Consider the following 16,158-nt stretch of genomic DNA (forward strand, 5'->3'; position numbering starts at 1 on the left):
TATTACCCCTCCCCCCAGTACATTGTATTACCCCTCCCTCAGTACATTGTATTACCCCTCCCCCAGCACATTGTATTACCCCTCCCCAGTACATTGTATTACCCCCTCCCCCAGCACATTGTATTACCCCCTCCCTCAGTACATTGTATTACCCCTCCCCAGTACATTGTATTACCCCTCCCCCGGCACATTGTATTACCCCTCCCCCCAGTACATTGTATTACCCCTCCCCCAGTACATGGTATTACCCCTCCCCCAGCACATTGTATTACCCCTCCCCCCAGTACATGGTATTACAAGTGTTACCTTGTTCAGATGCCCAGGATGTTGCTAGGGCTCTTGTAGAATGCACTTTTATTTTACCAGGAGCCGGGATACCTGATGCCTCATAAGCGGTGGTAATTGCCTGCCTGATCCATCTAGATACTGAAGGCTTAGAGGCCGGCAACCCTTTCCTAGGTCCAGTGTGAAGAACTAAAAGATGGTTTGACCTCCTAAAGGGTCTTGTCCTATCTACATAGGTGAGCAAGGCTCTTCTTACATCAATGTAGTGGAAACTTTTCTCCTTACTGTTCCTTGGGTTATCACAGAAGGAAGGCAGGTTTATCTCCTGTGTTCTGTGAAAAGGAGATGCTACCTTCGGTAGATACAGAGGATCTGGTCTTAGGACTATCCTGTCTGGGAATATTACCATAAATGGTTCTTTATAGAGAGAGCTTGGAGGTCTCCTACTCTTCTAGCTGTAGTGATGGCCAGTAAGAACGTCAATTTTAGGGACAACATTTTGAGGGAAATCTCTTCCAATGGTTCGAAGGGAACCCTAGATAACGCCTCTAGGACCCCCTCCTCCATTCATAGACAATGTGTCATTGTGGGAAGTGATGGTACAGCTATTATGAGGGTGGAGGAATGAAGATTTCCACATAAATATCCGCCAGCACAAGGGACAATTTAACCAAACTTACACTTTAAGAGAAAAATATCAGAATTTAAAAAAAAAAAACTTCACTCCGGTAGAAATTGGGATTTTTCTCCCAGAAGTGAGTCCATTTCTCCTGGTCGGGGACAGAGGGACATGTGTAATAAAGGAGATCTCAAAAAGACTAAGCCCTCTATTTATGGGACAAATCACCGTACAAATGTCTCACATCTGCATAGACACAACCAGACATGTCAGCGCCATCTAATGGCCATAATGCAGGATTTTTCCCAACTCAGGTAATTAAATAAATATAATGTATTGTGGCCACTAGATGGCGCTGACAATATAGGAACCAATAATATTAGAGAGAAATATGGCAATTTTTAAATGTGTCCTTCCTTTGAGGTTGTGCAAATGTATGCCACATTCCTACATTCAGTGCCGGGACAAGGCCATCCATTGGGGGCATGGACAGTCAATGCCTAGTCATGCTTTTGGTGGGGTACGGCCCGGATATCCCTCCAGCCCTTCGGCTTGATCGTATATTTGACCTTCCCGGAACCAAGTTCACGTTTTCCCATTATGTTTTTAGGGATGTGGCAATGATTGTTGGATAATGTGAACCAGCACTCCTTTATTCTTTCACAGAGTGCTGCAGTTCCATGTGATTTGGTGAGCTTGAAAAATGTGCCATAGGTGCCAATGTACTCATTTTTAATGACAACCCCGTGCATCTGCTAAAGTGCAGTGCGTTTCTCTGCGGGTCGGGAACTCATGCGATTTCCTGCGTATTCTGCAGCCACAGATATGTGAATCTAGCTTAAAAAGAGAGGGGGTTGTGATGTGAAGGATCTGAATCATCGTAAAACTGATTTAGACCTCCGCTGGAAGAATATTTTACTGATTGGACCTTCGCAAATTTAATCCAATACTCCTGCTGTATATTATACCTGCTACTGGGAATTACCTTTCTCCTCTATGGAGACCGGAGTTGGCTTCACCAAAAGTGTGTGTGTATGTGTGTGTAAAGGCCCGTACACACGTACCGATCGTCGGCATACAAACGTCGGTGGACGAAGGATCTGCCGATTGTACGCGTGTTAGTATGGTGCCTCCGACAGATGTCTGCGCACAATCCGCGGACAAAAGTCTTTCTTGCAAACATGAAAATATTTGTATGCCGACACCAGAACAGACGATTGTTCGCCTGTCAGTACACAATTCGGCCGACAGACCGCAGATTTGCAAGACTGGGCATGCTCAGAAAATAGAAAACACAGGGAAAGTTAACCATTACATGACATCACTTCTGCAGTCGGCGGACAAAATTCTTGTGCTGTCCTTGTGCTGTCTTTGCACTTTTCAGCAGACACCGACATCCCGGGGAGAAAAGAGGAACATTTGTAAGCCGACCATCGGTACGTGTGTACGGGGCTTAAGTGTGTGTGTGTGTGTGTATGTGTGTGTGTGTATGTGTGTGTATGTGTGTATGTATGTGTGTGTGTGTATGTGTGTGTAGGTGTGTGTATGTATGTGTGTGTGTGTATTTGTGTGTGTGTTTTTTTTGGGGGGGGTTCTCCCTCTTTGCAGATGAGGAGATGAAATCACAGCTGGGACACGATGATCCAGACAGTTTTTGGGAAAATATCTCCAGATATAAATCCTTCTGAGATGTTCTTAAATAGACAACTGTCATTGGGATTCCATGGCATGACTTTAGCTGAATATTAGAAATCACAGCGTATTCCAAGGGGGCTCCGAGGTAAACTGATCCCCGCTTTGTTTGTGGACAGGGAGGAGTACAATGGTCTGTTTGCATAAGTTCTAAACAAAAGCTCCATTGTTCTCCGAGTTTCATTTCTCCAGAAGGAAGAAGCTGCTCTGGATGCACAGATCACACCGGTGGAGTCTACACTGCAGTCTGCATTGTCAGAGGGAGTTCAACGTCTAAAGATCTACTAATCAGGCGAACTCTTGGAGGGCCACCTACACAACATTCTCACCTCGTCCATCTAGACTGGTCACTAGAGCTTCTTCTACAGACTCTGATCCATCACTTCCCTCCTCTGATAGTACCACTTTATTAGGATCTATAGAGGGACAACACCGGCCTGGTTTTCTACAGGAAGGTAGGTAATTTACAGATCTGTGTGTGAGGGGGAGGTAGGTGATCTATTGTGTTTCTTTGTGTGGGGGGAGGTAAGTGATCTGTGAGTTCTGTGTTGGAGGAGGGGAGAGATAGATGATCTGTGTGTTCTGTGTTGGGGGAGGTAGGTGATCTGTGGGTTTTATGTGTGGGGGGGTAGGTGATCTGTGGGTTCTGTGTTGGGAGGCGGTAGGTGATCCGTGGGTTCTGTGTTGGGGAGGTAGGTGATCTGTGGGTTCTGTTTTGATGGGGGGATATATGATCTGTGGGTTCTGTGTTGGGGAAGATAAGTGATCTGTGTGTTCTGTTTTGGGGGAAGTAGGTGATCTGTGGGTTCTGTGTTGAATGGAGGTAGGTGATCTGTGGGTTCTGTGTTGGGGGGATAGGGGATCTGTGGGTTCTGTTTTGAGGGAGGCAGGTTATCTGTGGGTTCTGTGTTGGCGGGGGAGGGGGGGTCATGTGTGGGTTCTGTGTTGGCGGGGGGGGGGGGGTGATCTGAGGGTTCTGTGTAGGGGGAGGTAGGTGATCTGTTGGTTCTGTGTTGAGGGAGGTAGGTGATCTATAGGTTCTGTGTTGATGGGGGGGGGGGTGAACTGTGGGTTCTGTGTTGGGAGAGGTAGGTGATCTGTGGGTTCTGTTTTGAGGGAGGTAGGTGATCTATAGGTTCTGTGTTGATGGGGGGGGGTGAACTGTGGGTTCTGTGTTGGGGGAGATAGGTGATCTGTGGCTTCTGTGTTGGGGGAGATAGGTGATCTGTGGCTTCTGTGTTGGCAGTGGGGTCATCTGTGGGTTCTGTTTTTGGGGAGATAGGTGACCTGTGGGTTCTGTGTTGGGGGAGGTAGGCGATCTGTTGGTTCTGTGTTGGGGGAGATAGGTGATCTGTGGGTTCTGTGTTGGGGGAGATAGGTGATCTATGGGTTCTGTGTTGGTGTGGGGGCGGATAGGTGATCTGTGTGTTTTGTGTCAGTGGGGGGGGGGGGGGATTGGTGATCTGTGGGTTCTGTGTTGGGGGAGGTAGGTGATCTGTGGGTTCTGTTCTGAGGGAGGTAGGTGATCTGTGGGCTCTGTGTTGGTGGCGGGGGGTAGGTGATCTGTGGGTTCTGTTTTGAGGGAGGTAGGTGATCTCTGGGTTCTGTGTTGTTGGGGTGGGGGGACGAACTGTGGGTTCTGTGTCTGGGTGGGGAGGTAGGTGATATGTGGGTTCTGTGTTGGGGGAGGTAGGTGATCTATGGGTTCTGTGTTGGTGTGGGGGTGGATAGGTGATCTGTGTGTTTCGTGTCAGTGGGGGGGGGGGGGGGAGATAGGTGATCTGTGGGTTCTGTGTTGGGGGAGGTAGGTGATCTGTGGGTTCTGTTTTGAGGGAGGTAGGTCATCTGTGGACTCTGTGTTGGTGGGGGGGGGGGGGGTAGGTGATCTGTGGGTTCTGTTTTGAGGGAGGTAGGTCATCTGTGGGCTCTGTGTTGGAGGGGGGGGGGTAGGTGATCTGTGGGTTCTGTCAGTGGGGGGGGGGGATAGGTGATCTGTGGGTTCTGTGTTGGAGGAGGTAGGTGATCTGTGGTTTCTGTGTTGGGTGGAGGTAGGTGATCTGTGGGTTCTATATTGGGGAAGGTAGGTGATCTGTGGGTTCTGTGTTGGTGGGGGAGGGGGAGATAGGTGATCTGTGGGTTCTATGTTTGGGGAGGTAGGTGATCTGTGGGTTCTGTGTTGGGGGGTAGGTGATCTGTGGGTTCTATGTTGGGGGAGGTAGATGACCTTTGGGTTCTGTGTTATGGGGAGGTAGGTGATCTGTGGGTTCTGTGTTGGGGGGTAGGTGATCTGTGGGTTCTATGTTGGGGTAGGTAGGTGATCTGTGGGTTCTATGTTGGGGGGGTAGATGACCTTTGGGTTCTGTGTTGGGGGGAGGTAGGTGATCTGTGGGTTCTATGTTGGGGGAGGTAGGTGATCTGTGGGTTCTATGTTGGGGGGTAGATGACCTTTGGGTTCTGTGTTGGGGGGGAGGCAGGTGATCTGTGGGTTCTGTGTTGGTGGGGGTAGGTGATCTGTGGGTTCTATGTTGGGGGACGTAGATGACCTTTGGGTTCTGTGTTGGGGGGGAAGTAGATGATCTGTGGGTTCTGTGTTGGGGAGGTAGGTGATCTCTGGGTTCTGTGTTGGGGGAAGTAGGTGATCTGTGGGTTGTATGTTGGGGGAGGTAGGTGATCTGTGGGTTGTATGTTGGGGGAGGTAGGTGATCTGTGGGTTCTGTGTTGGGGGGAGGTAAGTGATCTGTGGGTTCTGTGTTGGGGGGAGGTAGGTGTTCTGTGGGTTCTGTGTTGGTGTGTATGGGGGGGGGAGCAGTGATCTGTGGGTTCTGTGTTGGGGGAGGTAGGTGATCTGTGGGTTCTGTGTTGGGGGAGATAGGTGATCTGTGGGTTCTGTGTTGGTGTGTGTGGGGGGGGAGGGGTGATCTGTGGGTTCTGTGTTGGGGGGGGGGGGGTAGGTGATCTGTGGGTTCTGTGTTGGGGGAGCAGTGATCTGTGGGTTCTGTGTTGGGGGGGTAGGTGATCTGTGGGTTCTGTGTTGGGGAGGTAGGTGATCTGTGTTTGATAAGGTAGGCATATTGTAAGTAAATTTGTGTGAAGGCACCTTGTTCTTAGAGGTTAAACAGTGCTGTAACCTGCTGCCCCTTTAATTGTAAAATTACAATAACTAAACTGGATAAATGGTAAAAAGGCGCTGGTAACCCTGGATGTTATTATTAAATGAAAAATAATAATAGTAAAGTGCTAATTCTGTTGTGCAAATGTAGTGAAAAAATATATATAAAATACAGAGTGCTAGCTCTTGTTTCTATTGTGAAAAATAACGCTTAAAGTATTTGAAATGATTCAAAACAAAATAAAAGTGTTAATTTTCATAAACAAAATGACTATAAATGTAAAATAGTGAAGTGCTAGTGAGAAGAAAGTGTACTGTGCAATACAAAAAAATCTATAAAGTGCCGGACAGTGCAATAAGTTACCATTAAGGTGCTTGTTAATAGCAAATACACTTATTATATCTTCAAAAAGTTCCAATATTAAACATATAAATATATTGCTCTGTGAATAAATAAATTGACAAACAATTGTATAAATATAAATATAGTGCTTGAAAAGTACTTGAATAGTGGGCTGTGATCCGGACAGTTCATGTAAAATAGTGTAGGAATTGATTTCCTATGGATCAGGGGCTCCGGTGAATAAGGGTGGTAATCGATGCCTCTTACCAGATCCTGGTAGGTCACACAGACCTCAAATGCCTGTGATCCTATTTCCTTAGGTGGATCACACCATAGGCTCACCTTCACTCCACCTTGATTATTTTTATGGTTTCCAACAAAAGGATGATTTGGAAGAAATAATAATATACTCCTTCTCCTCACTCCTCCATTGGTTACCTCACCTGGGTGTATATGAAGCCCATATGCAGGGAGACAGATAAGAAGATAAAAATAGTGTAATACTGTATTTATTTTATATTACATCAAAACATAAAAATGGCTGCTTACTTATTGTTGTGCCCACCTGGCACAGGGCAATGCCCATCGGTTGCTATGGGTAGTAGTGGGATGGGGGGGGGTGCAGGATCTGCAGTCTCCTGATACTCTCCGATATCCTTCCTAGTTCACCCTTGTAGCGTGGCAGCGGTCCGGCGTGCGTTCCAATGCGATAGGAGGTGACGTTACTATTACTCTAAACTTCCGGATTTAGGAGAGACCAGTGATTTTGTTTATGAAAATTAGCACTTTGAATAATTTCAAATACTTAAAGCGTTATTTTTCACAATAGAAACAAGAGCTAGCACTCTGTATTTTATATATATTTTTTCACTACATTTGCACAACAGAATTAGCACTTTACTATTATTATTTTTCATTTAATAATAACATCCAGGGTTACCAGCGCCTTTTTACCATTTTATCCAGGCATATTGTAAGACCTTCGTGTGTGAGGAGGAATCTGAAAGGGAAAGGGTGTAATATTTATTTATTTATTTATTTCAGGTTCTTATATAGCGCTGTCAATTTACGCAGCGCTTTACATATACATTGTACATTCACATCAGTCCCTGCCCTCAAGGAGCTTACAATCTAAGGTCCCTAACTCACATACATACACAGTAGGGCCAATATTTTTGAACAGGATCCAATTAACCTACCAGCATGTCTTTGGAGTGTGGGAGGAAACCGGAGTACCCGGAGGAAACCCACGCAGGCACAGGGAGAACATGCAAACTCCAGGCAGGTAGTGTCATGGTTGGGAATCGAACCAGCGACCCTCTTTCTGCTAGGTGAATGTGGGTCACTGGTTCGATCTGGAGGAATGTGTATGGGGGAGGGGTAAGAAGACAGGGAGGGCTGTGTATGGGGGAGGGGTAAGAAGACAGGGAGGGCTGTGTATGGGGGAGGGGTGAGAAGCTGGGGAGGTCTGTGTATGGTGGAGGGGTGAGAAGGGCTGTGTATGGGGGAGGGGTGAGAAGCTGTGGAGGTCTGTGTATGGTGGAGGGGTGAGAAGGGCTGTGTATGGGGGAGGGGTGAGAAGCTGTGGAGGTCTGTGTATGGTGGAGGGGTGAGAAGGGCTGTGTATGGGGGAGGGGTGAGAAGCCAGTTTATAGAGGAGGTCCAGTGCTAGAATTCTTGCTCTCGCTCTAAAGTTCACAATGATACCTCACGTGTGTTGCAAACACCATTTACATACAGTATGCGTGCGTGACTTAAGAATGTGTTCACTTCTGCTCGCAAGCCTTTTTTTTTCTTATTTATTTACATTTTTATTGACCTTTTTTTTTACAATGTCCCTTTATTTTTTTATCACTTTTATTCCTATTACAATAAATGTAAACATCCCATTTAACAGAAATAAGGGATGACAAGTCTTCTTTATGGAGAGAACTGGGGTCTACCTTTGAAAGCAAAAGATCAAAAAAAAAATGTGATCTTTTGCTTTTCAAAAAAGAAAAAAACAAACCTGGTTACCTCGGCCCTAGACTGGAAGTGATGTCATGATGTCACTCCGGTCCTCCTAGATTGTAGAGGTGATCAGAGACGATCTGGTTTCTTCTCACCTCTGTGACCAGCTGTGCGAACTGTCGGATCATTTCCCAGGCTGACTGGTAAGAACAGAAGGCCCGAGAAACACTGGTGAGAAGCAGGAGGGGGGGGGGAGGGGACACCCCTCTCACTGCTTCTAATAGTGATCCAGCGGCTACTGCTCAGATTACTTTTATGAGAAACAGAATTGCAGTCTTTAGCCATAATCCCGGTAAACCATTTCAAAACTGAAACGAATATATATGTATTGCATTTGGCAAAAGATTATGCATTTATTGAAAAACATTTATTAATGAGTGTTACAGACGGGTCAGGTGACAATACATTCTTCCATGATGCCGGAATAAAGATGAAGTCAGCCAACAGGTCAAACAATTTCCATATCCCATCACTTCCTTACCAATCAAAATAGAGATTTCACAACTTTATTCCTTCTGAAATGGGAAGAGATTTGGGTCACACATTCACCCAGACAGAAAGAGATCATATCCTATTCTTTACTCACAAATCCTCCTTTTCCAGCAGTCTCCAGGAGTCCAGATATAACCTTTGACCAAATGGTATACATTCCCCACTTTTGCACAACATTTTTCCCACAACCTTTCCTACCTGTGGGAGGTGCAATAATGCCAGGGCAACTCTTTTGTTTGATCTCTTCCTATTAAAAATCCAAAATACTTACAACATCTTACAAAGCCCTCCACAACTCTTCCCCCAGCTACATCACCAACCTTGTCTCAAAATATCAACCAAACCATTCTCTTCGCTCCTCACAATACCTCCTACTCTCCTCACCTCCAGGACTTCACCAGAGCCTCTCCCATCCTCTGGAACTCTATACCTCAATCTGTCTATCTTCTACTCTGTATTTAGGTGATCTCTGAAAACCCTTTATCTTTAACACATTCACCTTCTTCATTTCTGTTATAAAATTTTGCAAATAAATAACCTTTCGTCTTAATTTTAGGCCAAAATATATTCTGCTTCATTTCTTTGGTAAAAAGAACCCAAATCGGTGTATAGTGATGAACTTCGTGTTCGAGACGAACCTAAGTTCGACTCGAACACAGCCTGTTCGCAGAATAGCGAGCAAATGGGCTTCTTCGAGGGAACTTCGAGTTCCCACATCCATTATTAATTTAATAGGTTTTAATTAATATCCATAATTAAAATCAATCACCCAACCCATAGTCTCTCACTTGTGCCACCGTCAAGCCTGCTTATTAATCTAACACTCTCCCTACCTAACTAACTTCTATCTCGCCGTACACACAATCCCACATTCCTTCAGGGAGAGTGTAGTGAGTTACACAGTTTATCAGATAGTGCCGTCCAGTTCTGGGCACCGGTCCTCAGAAAGGATGTGCTGGAACTGGAGAGAGTCCAGAGAAGGACAACAAAGATAATTAGGGGAATGTTGGACATCAGCTATGAGGAAAGACTACAAGCATTGAACTTATTCTCTCTGGAGAAGAGACGCTTGAGAGGGGATATGATATCAATGTACAAATACTGTACTGGTGACCATAGCATAAGGAACTAACTTTTCAGAGAAAGGGAATACAATAAAACACGGGGCCACTCACTAAAACTAGAAAAAAACGGTTTAACCTTAAACTATGTAAGGGAATTTTGATATGGGGGTAGTGGTGCGCTTCAGGGGTTAGTTCTTATTAAATCTCTAATAAAGTGGGTATTGTGCAAAAATCTCAAAAAGGTGCTTAATGTGATCCGTGTGTGCATAAATATTTGTAAAAAGATAGGTGATCCAAGTGCAAGTGCGTAAGGTTGATCTAAAGCAACATATATATAAAAAGATAAGTACCGAATATGTTCCAATTTTCACATAAAATAAAATGTATAAATGTGTGTTAGCTCAATTCTCGTCAGGAGGCAATCACGATGATATTACAGCCCTTCAGTTGCTACCCTCCCAATAGATAATGAATTCACCCTCCATCCAGCTGGGAGTTATGACGACACATAGCACTCAAACTTCGTGCAGTCACAACTGTTTATTTCAAGTTTCGTGCTCCCATTTAAAGGATATTTCGGCAGCAGAAACTGGTTTACAATTCGTAAGTCAATTGAACAGTACAACATCACTCATAGAAACAGTTACATGAAAAGGATTTTGTGTCCTATACATCTGTGTCAATATGGGGTGTCTTGTTATAGTATCGGTCCGTCTGTGTTCAGCTTGTCATGTGTTAATGTAAGCAATTGTCAATTGTTTATGGGTGGCATCAGCAATCTCTTATGCAAAATGTCCAACTGTCAAGTGTTCAAATGAATGAATGGAGAGGTGGTTTAACATGTCGTCTAAATGCAAAATATAGCTGTTTGCTGACCAAGGTGGATGAATGGTTTTCAGTGTTAGCTCGTTAATATGGAAATGCAAGGGCCCACATTTCATCACAGGATGGGCATAAACTGAAATATATATCTGAAAAATCATAAGGCATATTAATACAATCTTTCAACCCAACCTTTGATCCCAGCTTATTCATAACGGTGGGATCACTTAGAGTCTCTGAATAGCACAAAACAGGTGACATTATTCCAAGGTGTATGTAGGCTGGTGACTTGGTTGTGTGCACATAGGGATATAACTTCTTAGAATTCTATCAAATCAAAACAGACATGTTCAATGGGGAGGGCCATAGCTTGCAAGAGTCCATGGCCTGAAAAATCCAACTCCATTATTATGGCGATAAAGTCACTACAAATAGACCATGGCAGCACATACCACCTGTTGACGATGGCATGTGATTTTTCAACATGTCCTAAGGCCTTTTCCAGGAAAGGGCAAAAAATAAACCTCCCGTTTTTAATGAGAGGAAAAAAATTCCCTTTCAACCCTCGTTCAGAGCAGTCAGACCAAGTCCCTGGTGGCTATAACGAAAAAACAATGTCCTTTGTGTCCAATCGGCTTGACTTCGACTGTAAAGTGGAGACATGAATGTCTCGTGTCTCTCTCCTTTCCTGGGGTGAGCAAGGGCAAAATGAGGAGAGGTTCTCGGGTGGTGAGCACATATTGCAAGTAACCAGACAGTGGCTACTAGTGCTCAGCTTGCTACAAAGCGTACCACTGTCGCACGAATGCGACGTCTTCCAGGAGTAGAGGTGTCCGCTGGCATTGTACCAATGCGTCTGTCTAGATCCAGCTGGAATTCGTCTGGTGCTTGTCGTCACAATCTCCAATGATTCGGCTGGTGCTCGTCACAATCTCCAATGATTCGGCTGGTGCTCGTCACAATCTCCAATGATTCGGCTGGTGCTCGTCACAATCTCTGGTAAGTTGTCGTGGGGTCCAGGGGTGGGGCTTCCGTCTGTCGCGATGCGTGGATCCAAGCCGGGGAGTCGTCTGTCAGTACCGCTGTTCTGGTCACTGCTTGAACCGTTGCAGGAGGTCCGTAGGGTCAGTCTAGCGACGTCAGCTTATGGAGGGGCCTTCACCAGGATTCTGTCACCAGGCTTGAATGGGTGAGTTGGTGCACCTGTTGGCAAAGGAAACGAGAGCGAGAGATCACCATAATCACTGTTTAATTTTTCAATTACCACATATTCCTCTTTCAAAATCTCTAGATATGAGAATAAGTGGACTCATGGGGTTGAGACGGGTCTGAAGTCATTCTGACTTTAGCAAGAATAGCAGGTAAGTACAGAGACAAAAATACAAGTTTTACAAGAATGGCAGGAGTATTTTGCGCCACTGGGCTTCTGGCCTATAGACAGGCAGCAAAAATAAATGCTAGTGAAACTACTCGCAGCACTGAGGTTTAGGGCCTACAGGAAGGCAGGTAACAGGAAGGATACTTAATGGCACTGTTTTGGGAGAACACAGCATGTCTACACATGCAACAATGGTGAGGGCCCTTGGAGGGGTTGAACTGCCTTGTATTCCTCCAAAGGTGGAGATGGGTTAAATTGCAGTCCTCTGACTCACCCAAGCAGGAAGCTACCTAGAACTGAGTATCCCTTGCATGGCTAAGATGCTGTGATCACTGAACAACAGGGAGTGAAATCAAGCTGTCTTGTGTACATGGACACATAGAGACACACAAAACAGCTAGAAGTCAGTACTCATGCAAACATAAATTTATAAGAGATTGCACAATTGCTTGGTGACACCTCAACAGGAAATTGAAACCAAATGGCCTTGGAGACACAAAATCTGACTTCAAGAACCATTCATATGCAAAACCTGGGCAATGAGTCACTTTTTGGATGAAAAGAGATCAACTAATTGAATTCACCGCAGGAGGTTACCTTTAAAATTTTATCAAAGTAGTAACGCTGGCATAAATTAATTTTAATTCTTAGCATACTATCAACAAGCCAACCACTTCCATCCTATTTTTTTTTTTTTTGAATGACAGCTTTCTATTCTACTATTTAACAATACAGATTTCACATACTGCACATCTGATAACGTGCTGTGACATATAAATGACAATCAGCTCACTAGTTTCCAGAGTTACATATGGTATATGTACACAAATCTGTAAAATTTCATTTGTATCCAAGATTATTATATAAGAGTAGTACTACAGTATCTGCCTGAGCACATTATCCCATACCAATAATCTTGTCAAGAGAAAAGGTAGTAAAAGCATAAGTGCATAAATTCAAAAATTAGTGTTTAGCACCAGAATACAAAAGTATGTACCAATATACCAAAGGAAAACTCTAAAAAAAAAGACCAGAGATGCTTAATTATCTAAAGCATAGCACCTCATTTATGCCAGAGCTCATATATGTCAAATTTAGAACACATCAAATATCTGACACCCAATAAATAGAAACTTTCTAACACCCATAAAAACAGTCTAATCAATCAGAAAAAAACAATTTGGAAACAATACTCCCATGGGTTGTTGTTGAAGGCTGTGCTTGGTCGTTCTGAAAATCTCAAATTTCACTTATGTCACCCATTCTTTAGCAATTCGGAACATTCCTTAAAACTTGTTTTCTCTACAAGGCAAAACTGATCGTTAATTTGTATGACAATACAACTCTTTACAATCCCTTTGCAGTGACCTGTGTCACAGACCGAAAGAGGTGGGGGGGGGAGGGGGGTTTGTTTGCTAAAAAGGCACTTAGAAAATATATATTTTTTTTAAAAAGCCAGTGATAAAGAAAGAAAAGTTGGTGACACAAAACCTTAATGATGAAAGTTCAAAATTGCTTACGATTTTTAAGGATAGAAATACAATTTTAGTCCTTAAGGTCACACTTTACACACCAAATATATATTTCCTTGCTTCTAAAAGCTGCCATGACCAGCATAGTACGGCAAAATCACATCACTTTTAAAACATAAGTAATAACCACAAAACAAATTATTATGCAACCAATATTCATTTAGTGTTATGAAATGCTTTGCTGATACAGCACCTTTAGGAATAGTGTTAAAATGAACACAACATAATGATTCATGGATCTAAGGTTGCCCATACACGATACAATTTTCATACAATCTTCCTAAACGTAAATTTCATCATTTTCTCGGAATTCTCCTTACCTTGAAAATTTCCCATTATCTTAAGCTCAGAATATAAAGTGAGATCAGCTGAGTTTGAAGGTTTATATATCTATGGGTAGTGACATCAGTGTTTATACTTTATTGGAAAAAAAAAACCTAGTTTCCCAACTTATGTGGTTTCCTCCGTCTAAATAATCAGATTTATATATATCCAACTTATGGTCTGCTGATTAACTATCCTTGGTGGGCAAGACTATACCTTCAAGCTCAGCTTAATATCACATACAATCTCCACATACATCTATACAATGGCATGCAATCTTATATAACGACTAAATACACTTAAGTGTCTGTACAAATATATACAAGGTTTTGGAGGGGGAATTCACCATCACACACAGTACTGCTTTGTAACCGGGTTCCAGACCCCATTTTATCTTTGGCGCTCCAAGCGCTGGAGTATCAATCCCCATCTTTGGGAATTTGAGATTCCCGGGAGTTGCTAAAATTAGCGGTTAACTGGGTACCGTTTATCTGCTCTGACAGTATAGGGTAGTAATAATAATAATAAAAATATAATCACTTACCCCATACTGTGTTTCTGGCAGATCTCACTTTCTGACACCAAAACTGTTAGCTCAATTCTCGTCAGGAGGCAATCACGATGATATTACAGCCCTTCAGTTGCTACCCTCCCAATAGATAATGAATTCACCCTCCATCCAGCTGGGAGTTATGACGACACATAGCACTCAAACTTCGTGCAGTCACAACTGTTTATTTCAAGTTTCGTGCTCCCATTTAAAGGATATTTCGGCAGCAGAAACTGGTTTACAATTCGTAAGTCAATTGAACAGTACAACATCACTCATAGAAACAGTTACATGAAAAGGATTTTGTGTCCTATACATCTGTGTCAATATGGGGTGTCTTGTTATAGTATCGGTCCGTCTGTGTTCAGCTTGTCATGTGTTAATGTAAGCAATTGTCAATTGTTTATGGGTGGCATCAGCAATCTCTTATGCAAAATGTCCAACTGTCAAGTGTTCAAATGAATGAATGGAGAGGTGGTTTAACATGTCGTCTAAATGCAAAATATAGCTGTTTGCTGACCAAGGTGGATGAATGGTTTTCAGTGTTAGCTCGTTAATATGGAAATGCAAGGGCCCACATTTCATCACAGGATGGGCATAAACTGAAATATATATCTGAAAAATCATAAGGCATATTAATACAATCTTTCAATGTGCCATGTAAAACTTCAATCTGGTTATTAATAAATACACAAATAAATTATATAAGTGCTCAAATAAAGTGCTGCATGCTTCTTCCAATCAAAAAAATATTCCAAAATATTTCTAATAAGTATAACAATAAGTGAACGTCTCTGTTGCAATATATAAAATATACAATTTCTGTTGTGAAAGTCCAAAAAATAAATAAATAAATAAATAAATTCCAAATGAATCTTGTGTATATTTTCTCCTTTGTGACCGTGCTCCAATAATAAAATAAAGTGACTATATTCTCCTCCACCTGGTGTGTCACCTCTATGTGCGCTAGACTCTCACCTTGAAGGCAAGATAATAATGCCTCTGGTATATATTCAGACTTTTCAATGGATACTTTTCCTTTTGGGGCTTTGTATACTTCAATCCAGATCCTAGATCCCTTTTTTTTTTAGAGAGGTTTCCTGGATTCCTATAGGTGTCTGCTCGGTCCGCTGTTCTTATCCTATCCTCCTTATTGAGCCTTATAGTGCCTCAGAAACAAAGAGCTTTCATGGTGCAGTATATAATGCCTTTTATTTATATCTATATAAAGTTGCACTTACAGTGTAGCGAAGATAAACAGGCGTATATCAAAACAACCGCCGCTGTGGAGATTGGGCTCCGTCGTAACGTCACTTCCGGGTATAGAGCTCCTCCTACGTGTTACGTCACGAGGTCACGTGACTCCCTGAGGAAGTCACGTGACCTCGTGATGTAACGCGTAGGAGGAGCTCTATACCCGGAAGTGACGTTACGACGGAGCCCGATCTCCACAGCAGCGGTTGTTTTGATATACGCCTGTTTATCTTCGCTACACTGTAAGTGCAACTTTATATAGATATAAATAAAAGGCATTATATACTGCACCATGAAAGCTCTTTGTTTCTGAGGCACTATAAGGCTCAATAAGGAGGATAGGATAAGAACAGCGGACCGAGCAGACACCTATAGGAATCCAGGAAACCTCTCTCAAAAAAAGGGATCTAGGATCTGGATTGAAGTATACAAAGCCCCAAAAGGAAAAGTATCCGTTGAAAAGTCTGAATATATACCAGAGGCATTATTATCTTGCCTTCAAGGTGAGAGTCTAGCGCACATAGAGGTGACACACCAGGTGGAGGAGAATATAGTCACTTTATTTTATTATTGGAGCACGGTCACAAAGGAGAAAATATACACAAGATTCATTTGGAATTTATTTATTTATTTATTTATTTTTTGGACTTTCACAACAGAAATTGTATATTTTATATATTGCAA

General features: G+C 43.1%; 3 protein-coding genes across 3 annotated transcripts in view; 1 reads left to right on the forward strand and 2 right to left on the reverse strand.

The window, feature by feature from the left end:
* The window catches only part of LOC309547853 (uncharacterized protein), a gene marked incomplete at both ends in the record, with an annotated part of 29,976 nt that extends 20,918 nt beyond the window's left edge, over positions 1 to 9,058 (reverse strand). Inside the window, one exon of the mRNA XM_082247856.1 lies at positions 8,981 to 9,058. Within this exon, the coding sequence (XP_082103982.1) occupies positions 8,981 to 9,058 (78 nt within the window). The remainder of the gene's footprint in view (positions 1 to 8,980) is intronic.
* LOC309548369 (uncharacterized protein) overlaps positions 1 to 16,158 on the reverse strand; it is a gene marked incomplete at its 3' end in the record, with an annotated part of 923,844 nt that overhangs the window by 552,116 nt on the left and 355,570 nt on the right.
* Positions 1 to 16,158, forward strand: part of LOC309546816 (uncharacterized protein) — a gene marked incomplete at both ends in the record, with an annotated part of 172,119 nt that overhangs the window by 137,381 nt on the left and 18,580 nt on the right. The gene's annotated exons all lie outside the window — the stretch shown is intronic.

This window comes from Pelophylax lessonae (genome assembly GCF_965119305.1).
Source record: "Pelophylax lessonae genome assembly, chromosome: 2".
NCBI classification, from domain to species: Eukaryota; Metazoa; Chordata; class Amphibia; order Anura; family Ranidae; genus Pelophylax; species Pelophylax lessonae.